The sequence below is a fragment of the Fusarium solani genome (genome assembly GCF_023522795.1).
Source record: "Fusarium solani strain SB1 chromosome Unknown bctg00000000, whole genome shotgun sequence".
Lineage (NCBI taxonomy): Eukaryota > Fungi > Ascomycota > Sordariomycetes > Hypocreales > Nectriaceae > Fusarium > Fusarium solani.
This window is the reverse complement of record NW_027072157.1, coordinates 2,621,176-2,645,826: the sequence shown is the minus strand read 5'-3', so window position 1 is coordinate 2,645,826 and position 24,651 is coordinate 2,621,176. Positions and strand designations below refer to the sequence as shown.

The window sequence follows — 24,651 nt, the reverse complement described above, 5'->3', positions numbered from 1 at the left end:
GGCCGGCGTTGAGATGCGGTTACCGCGAGGTGGGCTTCCGTCCGAGACACCAGTCTGGATGTTACGTTGTCGGAGAAGCACAGACGCAGACGCAGACGCTGCGCGGCTGCTCACTAGCCAGGCCAACGACATACAAGCTCACATACATACATGAGGAAGAGATCCATTGCACGACAGAGCTCCCGAGTTGTTGGACAAACAAGGAACCTGGTCAAAGCCGTGTCGTGTGTGTTACGGTGTGACAGGAGGAAGCGGTAGATGAGCGGCGGCAACGACAGTAGCAACACCAGGAGCAGTTTGAGATGAGCGATGCAAGCGTCCTGCTGTCTGCCTACCTGCTTCCCCCATGCCTCCTTGCCTCCCTGCCTCCCTGTCTTGTCCCTTTCCATCTATTCGGCGCTAAATTCACGCCTCTGCCTGATTATTTTCCAATGCCAACCAGAAGATACAAGCTGACCCTTGAATGAGCCAAGCAAGGTTGAGTTGTTAGTGCGAAACCGTTTGTTTCTAGAGCGAGACCCACGAAGCACCCATGTCAAGCCAAGTAACAGCCCAGTACCTACTATTCTTTGCTAAACATGGCAAAAGGACCACTCATGTTGGTACAAGGCCAGGTCCTGTGAAATAGCTATGCAAGCCACATGACAAGATGTACTTGGGTTAGCCAAACCATACCTCCCAAGATCAACCATGGACAGCTGCCCTTCAAGCCTAGTCTTTCCTTTCTTATTCCTTTCTTCTTTTCCGTGCTTTCTTTTTTTCCAACCTTCCCCCTTAGCCTCATCATAGAGACTTTTCTTTTTGCTTCCTCGCCTGTTTTAGACTCGCGACCACGGGGAAGGGGGGGTCTTTTCCCCAGGCCCTGCCTGATAGTAGGTAGTCCGAGGAGACTGTCTCTTCCCCCCTCCCCTTCTCTCCTGCCGCCCCCGTAATCGGTGCACTGGGTGTGTGCTAGATGTTCGTTTCCTTTTGCCTGTGGCAGGATCGACATGGAGTTAATCAAGTCCTTCGTTTGTGTTCTTCCGGTTCCCGCCTGGTACAAGGCATTCACCCGTCGGTGGGTATACCAACGGGCTGCGTTGTGTATCTCTGAAGTAGCTACCCGTCAGTCCTCAACCCCTGGCATCAACTCTGGACGCCCGGTAGACAAGGTCTATCGTGTACCTAAGGTAAGCAAGCAGTCGGCGACAACGATATGATGAGAGAAGATGAAAAAATTTTCATGGTCTGGAAAGAAGGAAGGAAACATGGCAAACGAATGGATCGATGCACAAGGCACCTATCCTCTCCTCTCCTTTCATGTCCCATCCCAAGCCTCCCGTCCATGTAAGAGGGATCGTCTCGGGAGCTATATTAGTTCAAGAGCTCCTCTCAACTTACCTCTTCTGTCCACAAAGGATAGCTCCTCCAGTTCTCTCTAGTCGTCCTCCCCTTCCTCCTCTTGCTCAACTTCATCTCCCCCTTCTGCCTCTTCGTCATTGTCTCGCTTCGCTCCGTCTCCAGGTTCATCAACGTGCGCCTCCAACGTCATCTTTCTGTGAACCCAGGACAGACCGCGATACCATCAACGACGGACCTTCTCCTTTTTGTTGCTTGTCCCTCTGTGACTTCCCTCACCTCGAGACACTGTCCAAGACATTTAAACCCGCCGTCTCGCACCGTTGCAGTCCTTGTCACTTCTGACATTCTCCATCACCTCTTCAACAACAACACCTCACACCTGACATCTGATACAACCCACCCACCCATTCGTTCATCACTTCTTGTCTTGCACCAGTATTAGACAACTGCTCGTTGCGTCTTGTGGGTTCTCAGCCCCCCCCTTCACGTCTGCCCTTGAACGGCAAACTAACACGGGAAGCACTTCAGCATCAAAACTTGGCACTTGGAAACAAACACCCTCCCTTCACAACCAGAAACCATCGCAATGGCATCTTCCATAGCCGGGCCCATCATTGGCCTAGCCCCAGTAGTTGGGCCATCCTTTGCGGCCGCTGGCTGTGCGAATCGCGTGGCAGACGCGCCGGCAGGACTCCCCGAGGGGTGGCCACGGATTCTCGATGAAGCCATGGCTTGGACTGGCAATCAATTCGCGGATGAGTCGGACTACATCCACACTCTGAGTGAGTCGGATCTGCAGGAAGCTGAGAATGCTCTGCGGGTCTTTAAAGGTGCGTTCCTCTGGTGTCTCGTGGCTCCCCAACGGCGGCATGGCCCCTAGGCTAGTCGCTCCGTTAGTGGTTGGACCAACATGCTAACCCAAAAGCAGCGCTGGGCCTGGATGGAGATCTCGTCTCTCGAGACAACTTTCCCCTTCCCACCCTCGGCCCACGACTGGATGAAATTCGCCGAGATGTCCATGATGGCAAGGGTTTTGGCGTTATCCGCGGCCTGGATCCACACAAGTACTCAATCGAGGATCTGACGGTCATGTACCTTGGCATTCAGTCGTACATTGCGAATCGCCATGGTCGACAGGACCGAAAAGGCAACATGCTAGGTTTGTATCTCGGCTGATCCCTGATGCCTGCTCGTGGCCCTTTCCCGAAACTGACTGCCCCTGTTAGTTCATATCGTCGCCGACAACTCGTCCAAGCTCAAGGCCGGTCACCATCGTCATTCTACATCTCCCATTGTAAGTCTCATCGGCCCCAGATCGTCGCGTCCGCGCGCAGGGAGGGAACATGGCTCGCTAACTTGCTCTCCGGACCTTCCACAATGAGGAAGCCGGCGACGTTGTCAGCTGGCTCACCCGAAGCACCGCGGCGTCGGGAGGCAAATGCATCATTGCTTCGGCCTACACCGTCTACAACGTCCTGGCAGTCAGCCGCCCCGACATGATTCGCACGCTGGCCCGGTCTGACTGGCCGTTTGCCATGTAAGTGCCCAACACGGGATCGGTGGCTTTGTGTGGGGGAGCACACCCAGACTGACATGGTATGGCACAACAGTCCCCGTTTTCAGTGCAGACCGGTCCTCTTCCATCACGAGGGAAGAGTCATTATGAACTTTGGCAGAGTGGCGCTCACGGGAAATGCCGTCCACCCACGCCCGGCGAACCTCCCAACCGTTACGCCACGACAGATGGAAGCCCTCGACGCCATCGAGGCTATCGCCAAGGCAGCCCAGCTCGAGATCAGCACCCAGGCCGGCGACATTCACTTCATCAACAACCTGGCTGTCCTGCACCGACGGGAAGGGTTTGTCAACGGTGAGGCGCCCCGGGAGCGGCGACACCTGGTGCGCATGAGGCTTCGGGATGATGACCTTGGTTGGGAGCTTCCCGCCGATCTGAGACAGGAGTGGTCTGCCGCCTTCAACCAAGAGGCTCCCAAGATCTGGCATCTTGAGCCCATGCCCGACGGTTTCTTTCCGCTCCGGTCTCAGGCCAATTGAAGCCGCATCTGCCTGGCATCCTCCCGCCCCACGTCACTGAGGGGAGGGAGACTTGCAGCAGGGGAGATCGCAACATCCAACGTCTCCTCATTCGAGACATCTGTCGACTGCACCTAAATCATCCGTACTCGAACGAGATTGGAACATGGGCGCGTCGAAAAAAGGTAAGGGGGTCCATGGATTGGCGTCTGAGGGCATGGGGTATTGGGAGAGAAAACAAAAGTTCGGGCTTGCATGGTTCCCTTGGTGCATTCTGGTATCGAATATGTCTTTATCCGGTGTCCTGGTCACGAAAAGCAACAAGCATTGGTTTGTCTTGGTCGATCCTGTGTGTTGGTATTTGAAATGGGGCGCTCGGAAACGGCGCGGGCCAGGCTGACAGCCCTGAGATTAATACATTGTTATTGTTTGTTTCAGAGACTGTGACGAATAGACTCCCAATGTGGCAGAGATGAGACGTTTCATCGATCAAGATTCCCAGGAACAAAGAGGTTGTTGAAATGAGATGTGATGGCTGGGTTGTGACTGAGATCTAGCCTAGACCCTGCATCTAGCACTTTGCTGGGTTGGGGAATGGCGCCTCAGGCGGTGCACACAGATGACCGAATCTAGATCGACAGGCTCAAGGGGCATGCGATGGTCCTTTAGGTAGCACTGCAGCGTCGAATCGGACCCCAACTTGAATGACTGCATGTGGCGGTGGGCGGCGGCGAAGCCATTGAAGGTCATCATCTCGACCAAGACCAGACGAAAATATCAAGACAAGGGATACAGTAGTCCTTCTGTTTTCAGGAAAACTGACGGGAAACTGGCATCTGCATGGTCTCTGTAGGCGGGCTGCACATGACGCGGGCGCCGCGAAATGGATCTCTCGTGCCAGAAGGGCGGGAGGCTAGAGTCCACATGATTCGAGGGCTGCCATGAGACAAGAGCTCTAAAGGTAGGGGATTAGAATTGCTGGGGTGTGAGTTGCTCTACGCAGCACAGGTACTGCGTACGTGAGAGGCTCGGCAGATGAAGGCAAGGCGGTTGGTGTGTCATGCAGGCTTAGATCGATAACTTTTTTTTTTCTTTGCCGAGTTTCGCCAGCATGTAAGATATCCCTTGGCGGCAAGTGTACATCCCTCACCTCGAGAGGGTGAGAGAGTGTGAGGGCGTTGATGAAGGAGACGAGAACCGCGTACTGAGTACGGACAAGTTTCCTCGATCGACTGGTCGTTAGTCCATCGGCGCCAGAACCGGAGTTGCTTTTGCCTAAATTGGTATGGTAGACTGGTCAGATGCCAGTACAGGTTTGCTTTTGTTTCCGCCGCTGGAAGAAATTGCTTTGTATCGTCATCTCGGCGTGATTGTCGTTGTCTCCATCCTCGCCTTGCATTCCTCATCTCTACTCCTCAAACGAGGGAGTCTCGACATGATTACCCCCATGCGTGTCATGATTACGATTCAATGGCGGTGAAGGCGGTGTGCTCGATGATCGGGAGGTAGATGTAGACGGGACATCAAGAATGAATGACAAGATGGCGGCCGTGATAGGCAGGCATGGCAGAACCCACCCCGAAAAGTGACGGTTGTCAGAGATTCAGGGTAAAGGCGCTGGCTCCTGACCTGGGGTATGGGGTCGATGACAGTGAGTTGTCTCAACGACGGGATAAGGTACTCGGTACTGTAGGTGGTTCACGGCCTACGGAAGACGTCCGTAGGCTCCATGAGGATCGACTATCCCGCTCCCAGAGCCATGGCCATGGCCTTGGCCGTTGGCCGTTGGCTTGCCCTTAGCGCAGGTGGACGGTTCTTGGGTAGATCGGGCCCAACGTGGATTCAGCCATGCATGGGAACGGGGGTGCACGATGGGTGCGAATTGGGGATGGGATGAGAGAAGAGATTAGAAGCCCAGGTTGAGGTGAGGTGGAAACATGAGAGAAGGCGCGGATCTTAGTGGACCATACAAAGCAAATACGCCACAGTGTGCAGCACAGTGCAAGATAAAGGCGATATCTCTGGCCTTGGAAACGCGCCCAGGCCCCCCCTTGGCAAGCCCAGCAGACGCCTCTCGAAACCGCTGCCATCGCACTGGAGCTCTCTCCCTTGCGCCTCTTTTCGATTGCCCTGCCCACTCTCAAGGTTTTAACATCCATGGCTGACGGTTGGTAGCTAGCGCGGCGTCTTGGAGATCTCCATCCCCGTCCCCTCCCCTTGTTCTCCATCTCTCAGGCACGTTCCGGGGATGCACAGTGTCAGCCCCGAAAGCCTATTGGTCCCTGCGCACGGCCCCCCTTTCTTTCTACGCAACATCGAGAAGCCGAAAGCCACAGGGGCTGGCTGAGCTGACCCACGGAAGGTATCTCCCGCTCCTACCTTCCACGGCGCGCGCCAGGGCTGCCACGCTACATACACTACGCTCTCAACCACCTCCACAGGCATCACCTGGCATCGGCAGAAGACGCATACTCGCTCATCGACTCGATTGCCCCAATTCCAGACCCCAGATCGAGCATTGCTTCAGCGCCAAGTGGCTAGGAGTTGTCATCGCGCCCGCTACTGCCGCTGCTTCCGCCCCTGGAGCGGCTCCAAGGGGGACATCCCTAGACCCTCGTCTGGGCTGGCTGAGAGGCTGCACTTACTCACTCGTGCGTTTCTACTGAGACAGCCATCTATCTCGAATCGTATTTGGGGCCTGCCATCGCAAATCTCCTTGGTTGTACATCACAATGGCGGCATCATCAGCCCCTCGCGAGCCCAAAGATGGCTACCACCTCGTGCATCAGGACGACAGCCACGACGATGGCCATAGACCGCCTCCCGTCCCCCCTGTGATGCCTCGAGGACCAGTTCGGACTTACCGGAATATGACTCTGCTCCTCTCGGGGCTCGTCGTTATCCTTCTGGGCTCGAACCTCTATCTCAGCCTTCCGTATGCCTTCTCCGGCTCCGGCTGCGACCCACCCCGGGTGCCCCAGTATTTCCAGACTTCGCCGCAGCTATGGCCCGGTGCTACGGCTACCGGTAAGCCGGCTTTTATGGCTCAGACTCACGTCTTTGAGCCTACGGCTACCTTTGTCCCCAACGACCCCCTTCAGACCTCCATCCCCATCGAGGGCATGAAGGAGGGCAACCAGAGCATCTTCAAGATGATGGGCTATCTGAGCCCATACTCACCCTCCCCTGGCTTTGGGGTGGATGAGTATCCCATCCCTCAGGGTGCCGAGATTGTTCAGGTTCAGATGCTGTCGCGTCATGGTGCACGATACCCGACTCCTGGCTCCAATGTGGCCGAGCTGGGTGAGCGTCTCGCCAATGCCTCTGGCAAGTTCAACACAAGGGGAGCTTTGTCCTTCCTCAATGACTGGAAGTACGAACTTGGTTACGCCATTCTGGTGCCAAGGGGCCGTCAGGAGCTTTTCGAGTCCGGTAAGCAAGCATAAGTCTGTCTCCGGCCTTTACACTAATCGTCTGCAACAGGTGTGTTGCATGCCTACATGTATGGCAGCTTGTACAACCCTCAGAGCAAGCTTATCGTTCGAACAACGGTATGTTCTATCCCTATCCCACAAGAATCAGCCTTGGGCAGGAGTGGCTCATCGCTAACTTGTGCAGACTCAAGACCGAATGCTCAAGTCGGCTGAGAACTGGATGGCTGGCTTCTTCGGCCTGGAATGGTATGTGAACGAACAGTCACTGCTGAAACCGCATATTGACACTGATAGGACGAATAATGCTACCATCGAGGTGATCATCGAAGCCCCCGGCTTCAACAACTCACTCGCCGGCGGCCTCGGTTGCCCCAACGCAGCTAAGGCTGACTACAAGGCGCCCGTCTCAACCTGGGTTGAAAAGTATCTGCAAGATGGTATGTCCCCTACTTAGAAACGACTGGCTGAAACGACACTAATCGTACATCCAGCTACCGACCGATTTAACAGCATGACTGAGGGACTCGAATGGACTCCCAAGGATGTGTATGCTGCTCAGACCATGTGTCCTTATGAGACGGTTGCGTATGGTTTCAGCATGTTCTGCGACCTGTTTACCTATGAGGAGTGGCAGGGCTTTGGGTACTCGGTTGACCTTGCATTTGCCTCGGGCGCTGGGTTTCACAGTCCTGTGGGCGTAAGTATCCCCCTTATTATGTGGTCGAGTGATGCTGACAGTATCGCAGAGGGCGATTGGCCTCGGCTACCAGCAAGAGGTCATTGCTCGACTTAAGAATCACACGCTGGGCTACTCCGGCTCCCAGATCAACACAACCCTGGACAGCATGGAGGAAACCTTCCCTTTGAACCAGAGTCTCTACTTTGACTTTTCTCACGACACCAACATTGTCTCCATCCTGACTGCGTTTGGCTTCCGCCAGTTTGCCGAGAAGCTCCCCGCTGACGAATATCCGGGAGACCACAACTTCACGGTGGCTCACGTAACTCCGTTCGGTGCCCGCCTGGACATCGAGATCATCAAGGCGCCCAAGCCTGTCTCGCCAGACAGGACTGGTTACCTAGAAGGCGAGGAGACCAAGTACATCCACTTTGTGCTGAACCAGCGCACTCTTCCCCTAGGCAAGAGCTTCCCGGAGTGTGACGCCAACCGCAAGGATGGCTGGTGCGAGTTGGAGACGTTCCTCAAGGTGCAGGAAGAGATGGTGGACAAGGCCCAGTTTGATTATGCTTGCTTTGGGGACTACCCGTCAGTACCGTATGGCGAGGTGACCGACGGTGTGCCCCCATCTTGAAGTGTGTACGATAGAGGTATATTTGGGGTGTGTACGATGTAGGACATCATCATAGCGAGGAGTGGCAGGGCCATAAGGATCTTTTTACACATGTAAACCGGGGACGAGGACATGGCATTTAGGAACGATGGATGCCATATTCGCGACATTTCAGGCTTATAGGATTGAGTTTGCTTGGGAACGCTTCAAAGCTGGATAATAGACATGGATATCTAATTCACCATAGCTGCTTAGGTTCAAAGATATGGACATTCTGGTTCCATGACTATCTAAAGTATCAGACTGCAAAGAGGGATTGTATGTGCGTCCTCGACGACTTGGAATCACTTTTCCGAAGCCAGCCAGATAGATATACATGTGCCTTTGCGGGTATTAAAATCAAGATGTAGTAGATTGCGAACAAGATTCGAAAAACCGTAAACGCCTTTGCCGGCTACTCCCAACGACCATTGTGTGTGTAGTGTAACAAATAAGGAAAAATGGCCAAGCACACACACTCTCTATACCGCTATAAAAGATTGATTCGCAAAATGAGGTCCTCCATGAGAAAGCGCTTAAGCCTGCTTCTCGGGAATCACCTTTTCAGGGGTGTTATCGATGGAGGGGGTTTTGCGGGCATCAGACAGGCTGGGGGTGTTCATCATGGACTGGTGCTCCTGAATGCCGTGGGTGGGCTCGAGGACATCACCATCCTCAGCAGGCTCGTCACGCTGGGGGCTCCAGGCGAGGAAGTCACGGCGGACCTCGACGTAATCGTAAGAGAACTCGCCGTGCTGGTCGTCGTCCATACCAAGGAGCTCAGCCTCCTCAGAAGCGCGGAGCTTGAGACCGGGGATGAAGTCGATGATCTTGGCGATGACGGCGGACATGACAAAGGCGTAGGCGGAAGAGGCGACGATGGCGGCGATCTGCCAGCCGATGATGACGTAGTTGCCGTCGAGGAAGCCGCCAATGGCACCGGTGTTGACGCCGTCGAGGCCGATGATGGAGCTGCTGGCGAAGAAGGCGTTGAAGATGAGACCGACCATGCCGCCGACACCGTGCTCAGCGAAGACATCGAGGGAATCGTCGATTCGGACAAGGAACTTGACTGTAAACATTTGTTAGTGATGAAATTGAGATAGGCAACTTGTCAACTTACCCTTGGTGGCAAAGTTACAGGCGACACCGGCAACAACACCGAGAATGATGCTGGCCCAGGGGTCGATGAAACCAGAGGCAGGAGTGGCAGCGACGAGACCAGAGATGGTACCGGAGCACCAGCCGACCATGGACCACTTGCGAGCCAGACGGAAATCGAGGAGGCACCAGGTCATGGCGGCGAACATGGCAGTCAGGCACGAGTTCCAGCAAGCCATGACGGCACGGAGGTTGGCACCGAAGGCAGAGCCACCGTTGAAGCCGAGCCAGCCGAACCAGAGGAAGATGGTACCGAGGGTGATGAGGGAGATGTTGTGAGGGCGGAAGTTCATCATCATCTTCTCGTTGCGGCGGCCGAGGACCCACGAGTAGGCCAGGGCCGACATACCGGAGCCGATCTCAACGGGGACACCACCAGCGTAGTCGAGGACGCCGTTCTTGAAACCCCAGCCGTTGGCGTTCCAGACCCAGTAAGCGAGAGGGCAGTAGACGAGGGTGGCCCAGCAGAAGATGAAGACCATGCTGGGAATGACACGGCCGCGCTCGGCAACGGCACCGATCGTGAGGGCACCAGTGACGGCGCAGAACATCATCTGGTAGAAGGAGTAAAGGAGGGCGGGGACGAGAGGAGATCCGACCGAGGGGGCGCCCCAGACCTTCATGAGACCAAAGTGCTTAAGGTCACCGATGAAGGGGTTGCCGGAAGACTGGGAGAAGGCGAGCGAGTAGCCCCAGAAATACCACTGGAAGACGATGACGGAGAAGGACATCATGACGACCCAGAGCATGGAGAGGGCGGATTTTCTGCGGGCGAGACCCGAGTAGAGGAAGGCGATGCCGGGGACCATGAGGAGGACGAGGCAGGCGGAGACGAGGATGAAGGCCTGATCACCGGACTGGTACCACTGGTTGAGGTTCTCGGTGGCTGTTGTGAAGACATTGGTTAGTATACTCTAAAGGCTTGGCGTGTGGTGATGGTGTTGATGCATACTGGAATCACCGCCGAGCTCTTCATTGGTACCGTTAAACGGTGTCGGGGGTCCGACTTCGACGTAAGACATGATGGGCAGGTTGTAGTAAGGTTTTCTCTCGGTTATCGGTTCGTGGTGATGGAGTTTATTGTCGAGGTCGACGGGGTCGATTGGATAGCGTAGGGCGTCACTCAAGAGATACAAGGATATGAAAGCAAAGTGAAGTAAAAGGATCGAGTCACTAGAGATGGAATAGAGTCAAGAATTGACTAAGAACTCTTCCCGAGTCAGGTAGATGTAAGACTGGATGGGAGGGAAGGATATCGAGAATGAGATCAGAACGGGCATCGAGAGTCTATATATCGAGACCGGAGGAGCTTGTCTGAGTTTTCACACCTCAGCCCAAACCAAGCCCGCCGCCTCGGGTACAAGCCCGGGCATGGACTGGGTTTGCAGATCCCCTGCGGGTTGATGAGAGATACCCCATGAGAGATGGACGAGGGCTCCAGACCAGAGATAGATAGAGGCGCGATACGGCGCGCGGAGAGAGAGGAGAGATAGAGATGGGTACGTACCCCAGGTCTTTCATTGCCTGTGAGTGAACGAGAGCCAGCCTCCATGTACAAACAGGTTGGACACATAGTTTATCGGTACGTACAGTAACAGGCCGATAGGCAAGGTAGAGATAGCGGCGTCGTGCTTCTGCCCCAGGAACCAGCGTGGACCCCCCCTACGATAGAGCTGGCGCTTACACGTTTGGAGGCATGGCGTCTGCTACATGCACACCTCCCCGACCCCGATCGAGCACCGTTCTTGGCCTGGTTCCTGGCCAGATCCCTTCAACCCCCGGTCCTCCGGACAGAGTCCGCATTCTACTTTCGCCCCCCCATTCACCCGGAGACGTCGCACGCCCTCCGAAGGAGTCTTTCGGGACATGGCGAGTCCGTGGAGCTTTTGCTTCGCCTTGTTGACGTGACGTGAGAAGGAGGAGAAAAGCGGCACCGCCCATGGGGAAGCTTACTTGGGAAAGCTACGAAGTGGAGGATCAGGATCACGTACACGACTTTACAAGATCTATGATAAGAAACCTCCCCCCAAATGACATTTGAAACCGCTGCCGCAAACGGAGAGGGAGGGGGCGTTGTTCGGGAAAGGGCGTGCATGACGCTCTGCTGTCTCTGTAAAGAAGAAACCTGGGGGCACACGAGAAAAAGCTCTTGCTTCAATTGCTCTCTTGGTCGTTGCTCCGGGGGCGCCGTTGACGTGTGATATTGGTTCCCCTCGAAGCGTGGGGTTCGGCTATGTGCAAGACACTCAATTTGGAGTATGGGGGATAACAGATGTGATGTGTGTTGTTGCTGCTGCTGGTTGAGCTGAGAGAGCTGGACTGATATCCAACCGAGATTTGGGCTTGTGTGTGTGTATCTATGTGAAGGCCAGCTGAAAGTCAAGTCTCAGATAACAGAATCTTGGGCTTTGAACAATTGTCGCGTGATGGTTTCTACAATCACTAAACACGACCAAAAAAAAAACGATCTCGAGATGGGGTTCCTTGAAACCGAAAGTCGGAGTTGCAAGAAGTGTCAGCTGTAGCTTAGCGGATCGCCGGACGATGACGATGGGTAGGTAAAACGATGTGTAAGTGCCATCGATTACATTACTTGTTCGACTACCCACGAAATGTCTCCCCCGGTCTCTCCAGCCCTGAATCATCAGCTCCGGCTCCCCCATCCGGGTCTCCCCGAGGTGAAGAGTACGGAGTTACACCTTTCTTGTTAGAGCTCTCTTGTAATGCGTCGCTGTAACACATGGCCAAGGCCTTAGTAACGAGATCGGACAAGATACGAGATTTTCTGAAGCCATCTCGACATTTTCTACTCTTCCGATGGACCGACCATCACTCGATTTTTTATTTCATCTCTGCACGTGCAAGATCCAACCTGACGGAACAAAACCTTAAATAAAAGATATTCCGTTACTTGATCACGTCAGTCGCTGATAAGAAAAAAAAAAACAATCCCCAAAAGAAAATAAAACAGAAGAAAATCAGAGCACGTCCAATTGGTTCAAATGTCCTCTCTCTAACGAGTCAAACCTCGACTTCTTACTGGTCTCACGTGTGAAAAAGCCATCTTTTTCTTATCAAAAGACGCGACACCAAAAAACCGAAGAAGCCTTCTGTGATTGTACTGTATGTATGTACACATTTGTGGGGGAAGAGGCTGTGCGGTACCTGATCCCATTCGGTGAGTCAAAAGTTTGTTTAATGAAAAATATTGGAGTCGGACCAGTGACTAAAACCCCAGACACATGAACAAGGGTCAACCAATCAGCTTCCACCTCGCCTCATCTTTGGTTCAACGACATCTCTCATTCTCTTTTGCTGATCCAATTTTTCCATGTCTTGTCTGTCTCGTCTTTGTATTTCAGCATTGCTACCACTGATTACCGAGTATCAAAATTCTGACACACGTCATAAATGGATATGCTGCATCTTCTTGGTCGTCAAGCCCGCATTCAGCCAGTGGTGCCCCCCAAATCGCCAAAACCACCCGCCCATCTCTTGGCCTACATAACCCTCTACCACCCCCCCGGCGCTACACCTTGACAAGAGCAGAAAAAGCCAAGCTTCGTTGTCCCAGGGCCCACGATTGATTCCCAATCTATCCGGGGCATCCCGGGGCGGCTGAGACGGATCCTCCATCCGTTACCGTTCCTCTGGCAAAGAACCTCGGACAGCGGCACTCAACTTTTTTCTGCTTCAAGAACCGCATCCACTACCACGGTAAGGACCAATCTCCCCCTGCTAGACTTGGGCATGGACGAGGACAACAAGCATTCTCGGTGAGGCCGCCACCAGGGAAGAAAAAAAAAAGACTAGGTATATCGGATATGAGCACAGCACAGCACGGCATGTAATTTGCACTAGGTCAAGGTGAGCGAGCACTGGGCAACAGTCGATTTCTGTCTCGACAAGATGAGATGGCTTCATGTCTTATCTACGCCCAGTCACTCAGACGACACACACGAATACGCACACGCGCACACACACACACACATTTCTCAGCTTCAGCTTCACCCCAAGCAACAAGCCACGGATAGCGGGAGAAAACCTCGAGATCCAGTAAAATCTCACCAGGAAAACCACATCCCCAGGTTTTCTCCTGTTCCCCCCTATCAAAGTCCACTCACACACACCTTCACTCACACTTGAGCCTCCCTTCCCGTGGCGCCGGTCCATGCCAAGTAGTCAAGCTTTTTTCCCATCCTTATCTCGCCCATCGACCAATCATGTCTCCCCTGATCATCAAAGACACACAAATCGCTTCTGGTCATGATCGTATAACCACCCCCTATTTTCCGCTATCTTTGATATCGTCACGCCACTTTCTAGAAGCTCGCCCTTGTCATTCTCTTCTCCTTCTGCTGTGCTCCCTCCTTCCCCGGCGTGGAATGGGCTTCGCTTTGCGGGGGCAGCTGCTCGTCCCGCCGACCCGGAACCCCGAGATACGGGTCCCCGCACTCAAAGAGTGACCCAATTCATACTTGTCACCACTCCCGATCCCGGTCCGGGCCCCGTCTCCATCGTCAGCCGGCTCCGCTGCTCTGGGCTGGGGCTCCATGTGTTTTGCCTCGCCTTGCCTCGCGGATATCTACATAGTAACTCGCTTTTTAATCTTCGTCATGGGTTTTCGTGATTCACCATCATTACCCCGCCTATAGAACCGTGGGGTATCTAGATAGATTGGTTGCATTATCTTGCTCCAGCTTCTCCAGACCAATCTTTCAATGTCAACCACGTTTGTCCAAGTATCCACTACCACCCATGCAACAAACTTCCAATCCTTTGTATTTCATACTCGTGTCCCTAGATCTTCTGCGACGAGCTTGTAACTGGCATCAATATCTCTACTTCAATCCTCCAATATGCATATCAGAGCATGATAGATGTCGACACAGCCATCAATGCACCCCCAAAATATCCCCCAATCACAATACACAAGAAAACAAAACAGTCCAGTCCAACTCCAAAGAAACCATCCCAAGACTCCAAAAAGTGCACCCAAACCTTGCGCCGGGTATCCTTCATCGCCTAGATTGAAACAACACCTTGTCAATATATGCAAAGCTTTCCCGTTTGCTCGTTCCGCGTCAACTCATACGACAAGATGTCGTGGTTTCGATAGTGAAGCATCAACCGGTACCGCCGTGGCAGCCCGGGCCCTCCTCTGAGCTCGTTTCCATCTCCGTCACCCGTCTGGATTGGGCTCAGAGCCATACCGTGCATCGGCCGAAGCACCCTCCTGTGCTCCTCCTCATCTGACTGTGTCGGCAACACCCACTCTACTCGGAACCCGTGTTCCCAGATTCCTTCCTCGCGCTCTGATGGCACAGCCTTGCGTGTCAGCGTCAGGAGCACCACCCGCCCAATCGGTGACCCAATCACCACCAGGGAGAGCTCTGGCGCCAGCGCAATCATGTTGAGCCTACCCGTTGCATGGAAGTGTGCCACGAGCCCTACCTCCTTGAACCTGCCAAACCTCAATGCGTCTGGGCAGACAACACCAAACTCTACTCGGCGGTCCCAGTCCGACGTCCGAGAGAATGGCCGCATCTCAATGTCCTTTTCGTACGTCCGTAACAGAAAGAACTTGCGTTTAAGCCCCGCCAGCCGGGCTTCTGGTTCTTGTCGATTATGGTTGCCGCAAGGCGGTCGCTTCAGGAAACCTATCATCCGGGATTCCTGTCGAGGTGTCTCGAGTATTTCGCCGCTGTGGGGGAAATAAGTCATGTCGGCCTTTCTGGGAAGAATCTCCTCGTCTGAGTTGGTCCCATCCTCACAGATCTTGCCATCAAAGTCGTCCAGGAATGCGTTCAGCGTATCGAACGAGTCGTGGGGCGTGAAGGGGGCAACCAGAGCGTGCTCTACGGTGCCTGCCGGGAACGTCCCGCCTGCAGGAATTATGGCGAAGGCTTCGGCGCCAAGAATATCCTGATGGTTGTCGTCCTCTATGTCGTCGCCATCGTCTTCCTCCTCTTCGCTTCCAACCTCTGTATCTTCAAAATCGTCTTCATCTGCGCTTTCGCCGCCGCTCTCTTCGCTGTCCAAGAGGGCGCCAGGTCCTTGAAAGCCGAACGGCAGTTGCAGCATATGAGGGTGAGCTTGAGCCATGACAGGCTGTGCTGCCCTTCGATGCGGATTGTTTGGGATCTTGTTGATGGCATTCTTCACATTAACCAACGGGTGGCTGCACCCATTAGACGCGCGGATAACTTCGACTTGGCTCGTGTGAAGGCCAAACAGCTCCTCGCTAGTCCGTACTTTCATGAAGCAACTGTCGTCCAAGGCGAGTACTCCCCAGCCTCTAGTAGGGGAGGGATAGAATTCCTCACTCTTGAGCTGATTGAGGGCTTGGATGGCTATCGGGCCTTGGTGGGCTTGCCAGATATCCGCCAGCCAAACGGTTCCCTTGATATCAATTGCACATACCTTCTGGGCCTGGCCTTCAAAGTCATCCACAAAACAAATGTTGGGCATGTTGTCCGCGTCGCTGCCCATTATAATGACGATCCTCCAATTGCGGTTTCGTCGATGACCGATCCTCCTTTCTGGCTTTTTAGGGCCCTGGGAGTCTGAGGAGGGGGCTTCTTTCCGCCTGAAAGGGTCCGATGTCAACGCCAAGGCAAACACAACTACCTCGTGACGGTTCGAGCTGACAGCAATGAGGCGGGACTTTTGATGTATAGCCAAGCCCCATGCAGACATACCGACGTTCTCACGGAAGAAGGGCCTTGGTGTAGCTCTGTGCGACGAGCCAGTGGTTTCACGGCCCCCAAAGACGTATCTGCCAATATTCTTCGTGTAGTACGCAACCACATCGCCATCATCGTAGCACGCAAGCACAATCTCTTCGTGCCCAAGTAGCCCAGTGATAATATGGTTGATCAGATGTGGTCTTCTTGGGTCGAGATATCCTCCGACCGAACGGGAGTAGGGGCTCGGTTCGGGCTTCAGTTGAAGATCGGGGTGGCAAGGAAGCGATTGGTGCGGTACTCCGCGGGGTTTGTAAACGAAAATGTGGCCTTGGTAGGCGACAAAGTAGAGCTAGGGTAGGTGATCAGTAATGCATACATTCACCGGAAGGCCGGGAGATCGCACATTGAACACTTGAGAGAGAGCCGTAAGGTTGTTCCTGTAGCTCTGCATGCTCGGTACAAGTCTATAGATGGAGGATTCAGGGCCGGCCTGATTCTCATCATCTTCGGAAGGCCACGTAAAGGGGATTTCGGCGTCGGTGGGGTGCAAGCCTAGGGACAACCGTTCGCGCTGGCGGATGGCAGCTCTGGCCCCATCGCCAAACTGATCAGGCGCAAAGCAGTTTGTGTCAGCAGCAGAGACCTAGATGGCAATGAGAAGCATTTCCCATGCTCAAAAGACTCACCCGCTCGTTGGCGGTTTGCGCGTAGCATTTTCCCACAGAAATCGGGAACTTTGCAGGGGCAGAGGGTGACGGTTGGCTTTCCATCAGCAAGCATTCAAGGATGCGCGGAGGGGAGCCTCGTTGCGGTGTTGCACATGAACATTCGGATAATGGCGATACGGCAAGGTGCGTTGCGAGTCGCGACCGAGGGATCAGTAGGACGAGGCTATTAGAGTTGTAGGGTTAAGTTGTGTGATGCTGCAGGACAACTGATTGTGCTTCTGTGGTGGTCGAGAGAGAGAGGCGAGGTGAGGTGGCGGGGCGCAGTGCCTCCGGCCTGCTTGCGCCTGTTATCGATAAGGAGCTTGCTCACACCTCGGCAGGTGCATTCGGTGTTGAGAAGGCATACGCATATTCACACGGTAGAAGCCGTCATCTATAGAATCATAACCTGACCCAAACTCGCAACTTTCAACGTTGCCAACAATGTCTCTGCTTGTACCCCTTTTTCGGAAATATACAATCCTTGACACAAACTCCGTTCCAGTTATACTCCAATAAATCTCGAGACCCGGTTGCACGTTCATCATTTCCCTGAAATTCGCTGCCCAGTTTCACATATAAACGCCGAGTCTTCCAAATCCGTCTTCATGCCGCCATCAGATCTAGCATGTCCTTCATTCGGTAGTCCAGCACCGGCGTCACCCAGTCATCATGCACTAGCCCGTACGTCTCGGTCGTATTGCCCTTTGGCTTTCGTGCGTTGAGGGCCCAGTATCCGAAGTCGGCGTTCTGCTCTCGGAGGAAACGCATGAGATGCTGCCAGTAGTTTGCATCGCCGACAGATGGCTTGGACGGCGCGCCAAATTCGCCGACCCAGACGGGCGCCATCTCCTCATCTAAGATATACCCCCAGTTATGCCGCATGGTCTTTGCAAACGACTCGTACTCGCGGAGAAGGAATCGTCCTTCCCAGCTGCCCCATCCCGACCACGCGTAGACATGTGCTGAATACACTACTCGATGGTCCACGTCAAGTTTGATAGGACGCTTTCCAACATGAGATAGGTCGTTGGATGATTCAGTGCCTTCAACGATGACAAGCCAGTTCTTGTTCATTCGAAGGAGCCTGTTGCCACAACGTTCTGCGGCTGTTGCCCACTTGGACCATGGCATCGTTCCCCAGAGACCACGAATCTCGTTCCGGAGATCAACACCAATGACAAGTGGATTATTCACATGTGGTAACATGATAGTTTCCCAGTGCTGAATCCACTCCTCCTCGGTCTGCTTCACGGGGCAGAACGGTCCCAGATAATCGTTGGCCCAGGCAGCATCGCATGGATCTGCACCGCAGCACCATATAGCGCTCGTAATGTGGTTATTAACAATCACGGCAATGCCCGCCTTGGTCAGTGACTCCACGACGGCGTGGAAGACATCCATGGCCCTTAGCCCTATCAGGTCCGAGTTTGCACGAAGGTACCTCGCATCAACGGTTGGGTTCTTGATGACCAGCTCGTCGGCATAAGGCAGTCTGACGCTGTTAAAACCAAGACGCTTGATAGTCTGAGCAATGTCATCGCGGTGCTGGATATCCAGCCCCCCTGCCACAAAAAGCTCATCGCTAGCTCCATACCAGTTCACCGAAGCAAGCTTGAAGCGCTCACCGCGGGCGTCAACAATGTTGCGACCCTTGGTCCGTAGTGGCAATGAATAGTTGGAGATCTGAATGTTCTTGGTGGGCAGCTGCAATGGCCTGTGGCTGAAGCGTTCTGTTTCTGCATCTGGTGTCCATTTCTGGCGACGAGCAGTCTCAATATGCCATCTGTAGGTCCAGGCAATACTGAGAACCAAAATCGTCACCAAGAGGAAGATGGCACAGCACCGACTTCGGAAGCATCTGCCTCTTCGTCCACACCTCCTCGCTGGCTTTTTGTCGGCAGGGAAGCGTGTGTATGAGTAAAACCTGGTGGACTCGAAATTCGCAGGATTCTCGTATTGCTGCTCATCTCCATTCTTATCGTCATTACCATCCTCTTCGTTGATCCAGTCGTCAAGCAAGCGGCTCCGTTGACCGGTGTCTGTCTCCGGGATGCGGGGCCGCTTGCCGCGAATGAAGGCCGAGAGTCGAGACGCCCCACTCATTGTCAGGATGAAAGGCTGACCACCCACAATGGGATTTTGTCGTGTGCTCTTGGGGTTTCCAGCTGATCTCGTCTCAATCGCACGTTGTACCGAGTCTTTGAGTCGAATTGGTAGTCCCCTATTTGAGGATCCGATTGTGTCTCCAGAAGATCGTTGGAAAAGCGAATTTCCTCGCGCACGCAACACACCAAAGACGTGGTGGAATGACGCTATCTCAGCATCAGCACTCGACGTGACCAGGGCAATGAAGGAGGATCTCAAAGCTGCAATCTCACACGAGGGTCACCTCGAGCTATTATACCTCTCACACAAGCTGCTGAGCTCAGATAAGCTGTCTGGTCCCTGGACTGTGGTGCCCTTTTCGGATGGGCCGGAACAGGATGCAGGGCGATCTGACCAACTGAATGTCGACTGTCCACTGAACGAGGAAGCACGCGACACAAGAATTGGACATTGGACGCTTCCTCGCAACAACATTTTGAACCTAAATTGACTTCCCAACAACAATTAGAAATAAGCTTTGGGTATTTTGACTTTATTTTATTCTTTGTTTACTTCTCTGATGAATAATTGATATAAATTATGACTGTTCGCCATGTTCCATCACTCAAGTAATGGCATTACAGTGTAGTGTGCCTCATGTTTAGGGGCTTCGCACTTGGCAAAAGCCCGTGCCGCCGATTACGCCAGCAAGGACATCAACCACAATGCCTCACGCCGTGTGAAGCAATGTGTATTATTATTAGTATCTGCAATGATGACAGAAGCCATCAGTCACAATAGCAAAAAACACAGTCATTAATACATGACGGTATCAAAACCCAATACCGAAGCAATGTGTATTAGAAGGCGAGGGCCTAGGGAGAGTTGTTGAAAATACCAAGTGGAGTGGGGAAATACGAAAATATGACGCCTATAAGTCTTTCTTCGAGTCGAAGGATCATTCCCTACCTACCTAGGTATTGACTAACCTGATCGTATCTCCAAAAGGTTGTCAGAATCACAATGGCGTCGGATAGGTAGAAGAGCCTAGTCAAGTGACGAATTATTTCGGAACAATCGAAGCTCAAATTGCAGGGAGCCTAACCAGGTCGCCGATATGTATTTCGTTCCCAGTCTAATATGTAAATGTCCATTGCACCACCCAAGCTTGATCTCAAACCTCACGGATTCAAACCCCATTGATAGGTATGTCCTCGAATCATCCCAACCCAGAACGAGATCCGGAAAATACCAAATTGTACCTTAAGACATGTTGCGGGCTCTGACTTCATCGGTCAAGCGCAGAAGATCCTTCGCTTGCTGCACAATTTGGTCAACAAGAAGCTTCGGCTCGCGGGCTTCTATTGGGAGATCGTCGATATCGATCGTTGCCCCAGACCTGCGTCGCCAGCTGAGCCAGCTGCAGCAAACTTCTTGGCCCTCTTTTGACCCAGATGGAGTGCAAGCCCGCGGTTGTGTACCTCAGAAACCGTTCTCTCGCACGCATCGTCGTGCTTGGAAATGCACTCTACCTGCGCCTTTCGCGGGTGTAGCCGGGTGTGAGTGTGACACAGTCACTCTTGCCCAGGGTGCATGTGGTGTCGTGCCAGATTGTGTCTAGTCCGGCCTTTTTGTCAATGGCCGTTGTCACAACGGCCGCTGCGCTTTACTTTCTCTCCTGCTTCCGGACTTCAGACTCTTGCCCTTCGTTTCCATCAACCTTCCACTCTGTCTTGGGCAAATCCTTAAAAGCATCTCATCATAAGAATAGACTTAGTAGGAGGGGATAATCTAAGGATAGAGATAGTATCTTCTAATTATGTGATTAATCTTTACATAAAGATATCCCATTTTCTCTTTGAACTATTGACTATGTTTACCTACCTAGATATAGGAATCCCGAAACTAGCCACCACCACATGTAAGCGACGAAGGTGCGTCGACAACTATCCTCCGGGTACCACGCCGAATCCTTGTCTTCGCGCCCACCAGAGACCATCATCAAAGGGGTAATGACTTCACTCGGGAGGAAAGAATATCCTATAATGACCTCCTTCGGCTTTAGGAAAGCCCGGTGACCAAGGAATCATCAGAGGAATACGTTTGTCAAATGTTCCGCGACTGGACCACGAAGAAGGCGCCCCGGCCATCGCTAACCGCCACAACGCCCGACATCAACGCCAAAGGGGTCAAGGCGGGTGCCTGGGCGGGAAGACATTTCGCTAAACCTTAAGAGGCGGAAGGCTGGTGAAAACGAAGGTGGAAGAATATGTTGCATGCTTCCTTGGGCTCCGGGTTATCTTGTGGACGCCCAGTACGCCGAAGAGTCGGCCTTCTCTGTGTAATTGAACGCAGCCACATGAGGTAACTTTGGGTACGACTTAGTTCTAGTTAATAGGGCTCTTTGCTCGTAGCCGACGGCACGGGTGGCAAGCTCGCAGAGTACATAGATTGAAATGTAGTTCAAGGTATGATTGTATTGGAATGAGATAACCTGATATCTCGAGGTTGATGTTCCTCACTTGGTGAGGCTCTTTTGTCCGCAGCTACCGGTATGGTTACAAATCCATGTCCCAATTCCCGCCGGCGCTCTCTAGACTCATGTCTCTAGAGTCAGTAGACAGACAGAGGCTCTGTCTGTTCTGTTGTTACACCCAATAACATCTCGCGCCAATACCCTCCACCAAGGGTCAGTCTGACGGTAATGAGACTGCATTTGTATAGAGTCTCAGACTCGTCGTCCTGGTCGTTGTTCTACATCAGCAAACCCTCGGGTTTGGTGTTTGCTGGAGTCGACATGTATATCCGCGCTTTGCTCCCCTACTTATTCAAAGTCGCGCCCATCTCAAATGTCAACGCCTCGCTATCGTGTCAAGAAAAGTCCTCCATTAATAAAAAAGTAGATCCAGTCGTTGGTGTTACTGATCCTTCTCTTACCGAGGACTGACGTGTCGGCAAAAAGCTTCGAGGCTTTGCGCGGTAGCTGTCGCAGCAGTGTGAAGGTCGTTGGTTGATTTTGGGTATAATTATGCGTAAATATGTGATTATCGTCTCTCAATGCTCTCTTCGTTCAAGTCTGGGACTTTTATGTTTGGTTCATGCTCAATGGGTGCATGTCTTTGTCTTTATATGTCGGTATAGCAAACGTCTCTCCGGCATCCCATGATGTAGCTGGCGGAGGTCTGGGGCTCGAGAACGAACGCGCTGGCGCATGGTAGCGAGCAGTTCGCCCAAAGTAGTCGGGGGTTCTTCGTCCACTCTCAGGGGACTTCACTGGAGTAATGGGTGTTACCGCGGCGCTCGAATCTCGTGAGAGCATCTCGTACGAACGTGTGCTATTCTTGGCATCGATGTGGGCATCCACCGATACAAATTCTTTCTTGTTCTTGAACGGCTTCGAGAATAGTTCGAGCCATCCTTGGGCCATGGACCATCGTCCGAGGAAGAAGAGTAGCCAAAGGCCGTTGAGCTATCACGAGTTAGCTGAGGTTCAGATTAATATTTGACACGTCAACATACTGCGAGAAGAAGCAACACAGCCGTGACGGTTGCTTCGTTAAGAACAAGTACTGTTGCTTCGTCGAGACAATTGGCCTTTTTGCCGTTCTCCAAGACCAGGCACTTCACCCAGTCCTCAGCCAATGTGGGGTCGTCAGTCACAGACTGCACGACGTTGTCCTGGAATACAAAGATGACACAAAAGAAGATGACATCGGCGATGATGATGAGAACGATGGCAATGCCTCGCCATTGAAGGGCGATGACGCGACGAACCCTGCGGTATGCTTGTCGTGGGCTCATGGTCTTGATGCTCTGGGTGTAAGTAGGCAGGCTGGAACCCTCCGAGGACGCGCCGTTGTCACCCAGTGCAGCCAGGTAAACCTTGATGCAGTAGCCAAAGGTGGCAAAGGTGATGATGACAGTCAACCCGGCGAAGAGCATCAGGGGGATCCAGAAGTCGGCCAAGCTGTTGGCGTGGTTGATGTGGCATGTCGCTCCGAAGCGGAATGAGACACCGCTGAAGACGAGGGCCAGGATGATGCCCAGAATAGGAACTCCCCATCCCGCCGCCTGGGCAAAGATCATAAAGTTTCGGCCAACAAGGACCTGCCAGCAGATCTGAAGGTGAAGGGATACGGATCTGAGAAACACCCACATGACGCCAGCCCAGCCTCCGAGGAGGAGGAATGCGCCCGAGGCGCCACAGACCTGGCTCGTCTTCATGCTGTGAGGAGTGATCTCATTGTAGCATTGGTCCGGTCGCGCTGCCAGAGGAATGACAAAGCCCAGCTGGTTTATTGCATCAGTAACTGTGTACCAGGGCCTAGAGCATCAACTCACATTCATTAGCAGCACGGCAAAGGTCAAACATATGCTCAGATAATGGCGGTTAGTCTTGTCCACGGGCAAGCATGCCCATGATAGGAGCAAGAAGACGCAACACAGCACACTAAAGGCAGCGACCCAGTTTGCGACCGCTGTCAGAGTCTCGAACCGATCAGGGTACACCCAGTCGGTCATGGGACATGGCAGGCAGCATTGCATAGTGCCCACCGTTTGACAGAGCCGTCCATCGACAACTAAGTATTTGTTAGATAACCCGAGGACAATCCTAGCTCAGACACTCTTACATCCACCCTCATCGGGAAATAGCGTTTGGTCGAAGAACGGCGGTGGGCATAGGTTTAGCCCAACCGTAGTGTTGGCCATGGTGAACGAAAACCGGAGAGAGACTGTCGATAGAAATCAAGGGCACTGGCCACAACAGGCGCAGGTCCTATCGAGAAAAGGTTCCCCAGTCCAGTCGATAGAAGTCGAAGGTCGGTCGGGTTCAATGAGATAGAAGGTATGGCGCTGATCGGTCGATTCGATATTGAGTAGAATAGTGGGCGCCGGTATGAGTTCAGTACGACTATAACACGGCGAGCGGTTCGTCGGTATGTCGAGGATGTGACACCAGGCGGCAGTACCGAAATGGTTTCGATGGGGTTGTATACAAGCAATGGTGAATGAGGGTTGTACACAAGAGATGGTGAATGACCTTGTATACAAGAGAGGGTGAATGAGGTAGGATGTCGAGGAATCCCAAGACGGTATAGTAGATAGAGTATTACACAAGAAGCATTATCCAAGACACAATAGACAAGACGGCAACACCAAGATGGTGCGGTCAGCACAGAGACACAAGAGACAGACAACGAGCAAAGACGAGGTCGCGCGTGGGGAGGAGGGTAGGCGGATCATATAGGCTGGCGGGATGGAGAGAGATCTGGATATTTGGCCAGTAGCACTACCGGCATCAGCACCACTCGCAATACGGGGATCGAGGACCAAGCTCGAGGCGAGAGTGGAGGTAACGGGTCGCCTCCGTCTTGTTGCCACCCCTGCCATGCTGGGCCGAGAGAAGGCTCGAAGAGTTCCTTTGCATCTACATCTCTCCCACCCTTTCGGGGCCGTATAGACCACGGGCGAGGGCCCTCTGTCGGGCATGGCACCGGGACCAGGGCAGTTCTGACAGGGACCAATGGGGCCGTGATGGAGGGCTGAGTTGACGACTCCTCAGGCGCTGCGACTACTGGAGACCACGGCTTGAACCGTCATTGGGGGATGGTGGTCGGTGATGACGAGCGGGCGCCCATTCGGAAGGGAGAAGAGGCGGAGAGAGAGGAGGGGCATAGTGAGGGAGCAGGGGTTACTGGACCTCCACTGGGAGTGACCCACCAACACGCAGCCCTGAGAGGCCCCAGGGACTCGAGAGGGTCTCGAAAGGAGCCCGTTTCCCAAGAAGGGCATCTGTTGCTGCCAGGTCCCAGGGGTAGAGGCGAGTTTTGGCGGAGCCGGAGGTTTTTAGGCGGGGAGCAGCGTT

The 24,651-nt window shown here is 53.3% G+C and overlaps 5 protein-coding genes across 5 annotated transcripts; 2 read left to right on the top strand and 3 right to left on the bottom strand.

Annotated features, from left to right (window-relative positions):
* Positions 1-1,927: 1,927 nt before the first annotated feature.
* MRS44_000842 (uncharacterized protein) lies at positions 1,928-3,396 on the top strand (the record flags this gene model as incomplete). Its single annotated transcript, XM_065624213.1, has 5 exons — positions 1,928-2,171; positions 2,270-2,500; positions 2,568-2,635; positions 2,724-2,878; positions 2,952-3,396. 5 exons carry the CDS (start codon positions 1,928-1,930, stop codon positions 3,394-3,396), a joined length of 1,143 nt encoding a protein of 380 aa, XP_065479918.1.
* Positions 3,397-6,107: 2,711 nt separating this feature from the next.
* On the top strand, positions 6,108-8,122 carry MRS44_000841 (uncharacterized protein; the record flags this gene model as incomplete). Its single annotated transcript, XM_046267528.2, has 6 exons — positions 6,108-6,807; positions 6,859-6,926; positions 6,994-7,055; positions 7,104-7,246; positions 7,301-7,506; positions 7,556-8,122. The coding sequence occupies 6 exons, from the start codon at positions 6,108-6,110 to the stop codon at positions 8,120-8,122; spliced, it is 1,746 nt and encodes a 581-aa protein (XP_046138737.1).
* Positions 8,123-8,676: 554 nt separating this feature from the next.
* Positions 8,677-10,323, bottom strand: MRS44_000840 (uncharacterized protein; the record flags this gene model as incomplete). The annotated part of the gene is made up of 3 exons (XM_046272528.2): positions 8,677-9,212; positions 9,264-10,187; positions 10,254-10,323. 3 exons carry the CDS (start codon positions 10,321-10,323, stop codon positions 8,677-8,679), a joined length of 1,530 nt encoding a protein of 509 aa, XP_046138736.1.
* A 4,024-nt stretch (positions 10,324-14,347) lies between these two features.
* On the bottom strand, positions 14,348-19,280 carry MRS44_000839 (uncharacterized protein; the record flags this gene model as incomplete). Its single annotated transcript, XM_065624211.1, has 5 exons — positions 14,348-16,339; positions 16,394-16,633; positions 16,677-16,881; positions 17,386-19,066; positions 19,112-19,280. The coding sequence occupies 5 exons, from the start codon at positions 19,278-19,280 to the stop codon at positions 14,348-14,350; spliced, it is 4,287 nt and encodes a 1,428-aa protein (XP_065479917.1).
* A 2,590-nt stretch (positions 19,281-21,870) lies between these two features.
* On the bottom strand, positions 21,871-23,495 carry MRS44_000838 (uncharacterized protein; the record flags this gene model as incomplete). Its single annotated transcript, XM_046267526.2, has 4 exons — positions 21,871-22,254; positions 22,305-23,075; positions 23,127-23,365; positions 23,417-23,495. 4 exons carry the CDS (start codon positions 23,493-23,495, stop codon positions 21,871-21,873), a joined length of 1,473 nt encoding a protein of 490 aa, XP_046138733.2.
* Positions 23,496-24,651: the final 1,156 nt, after the last annotated feature.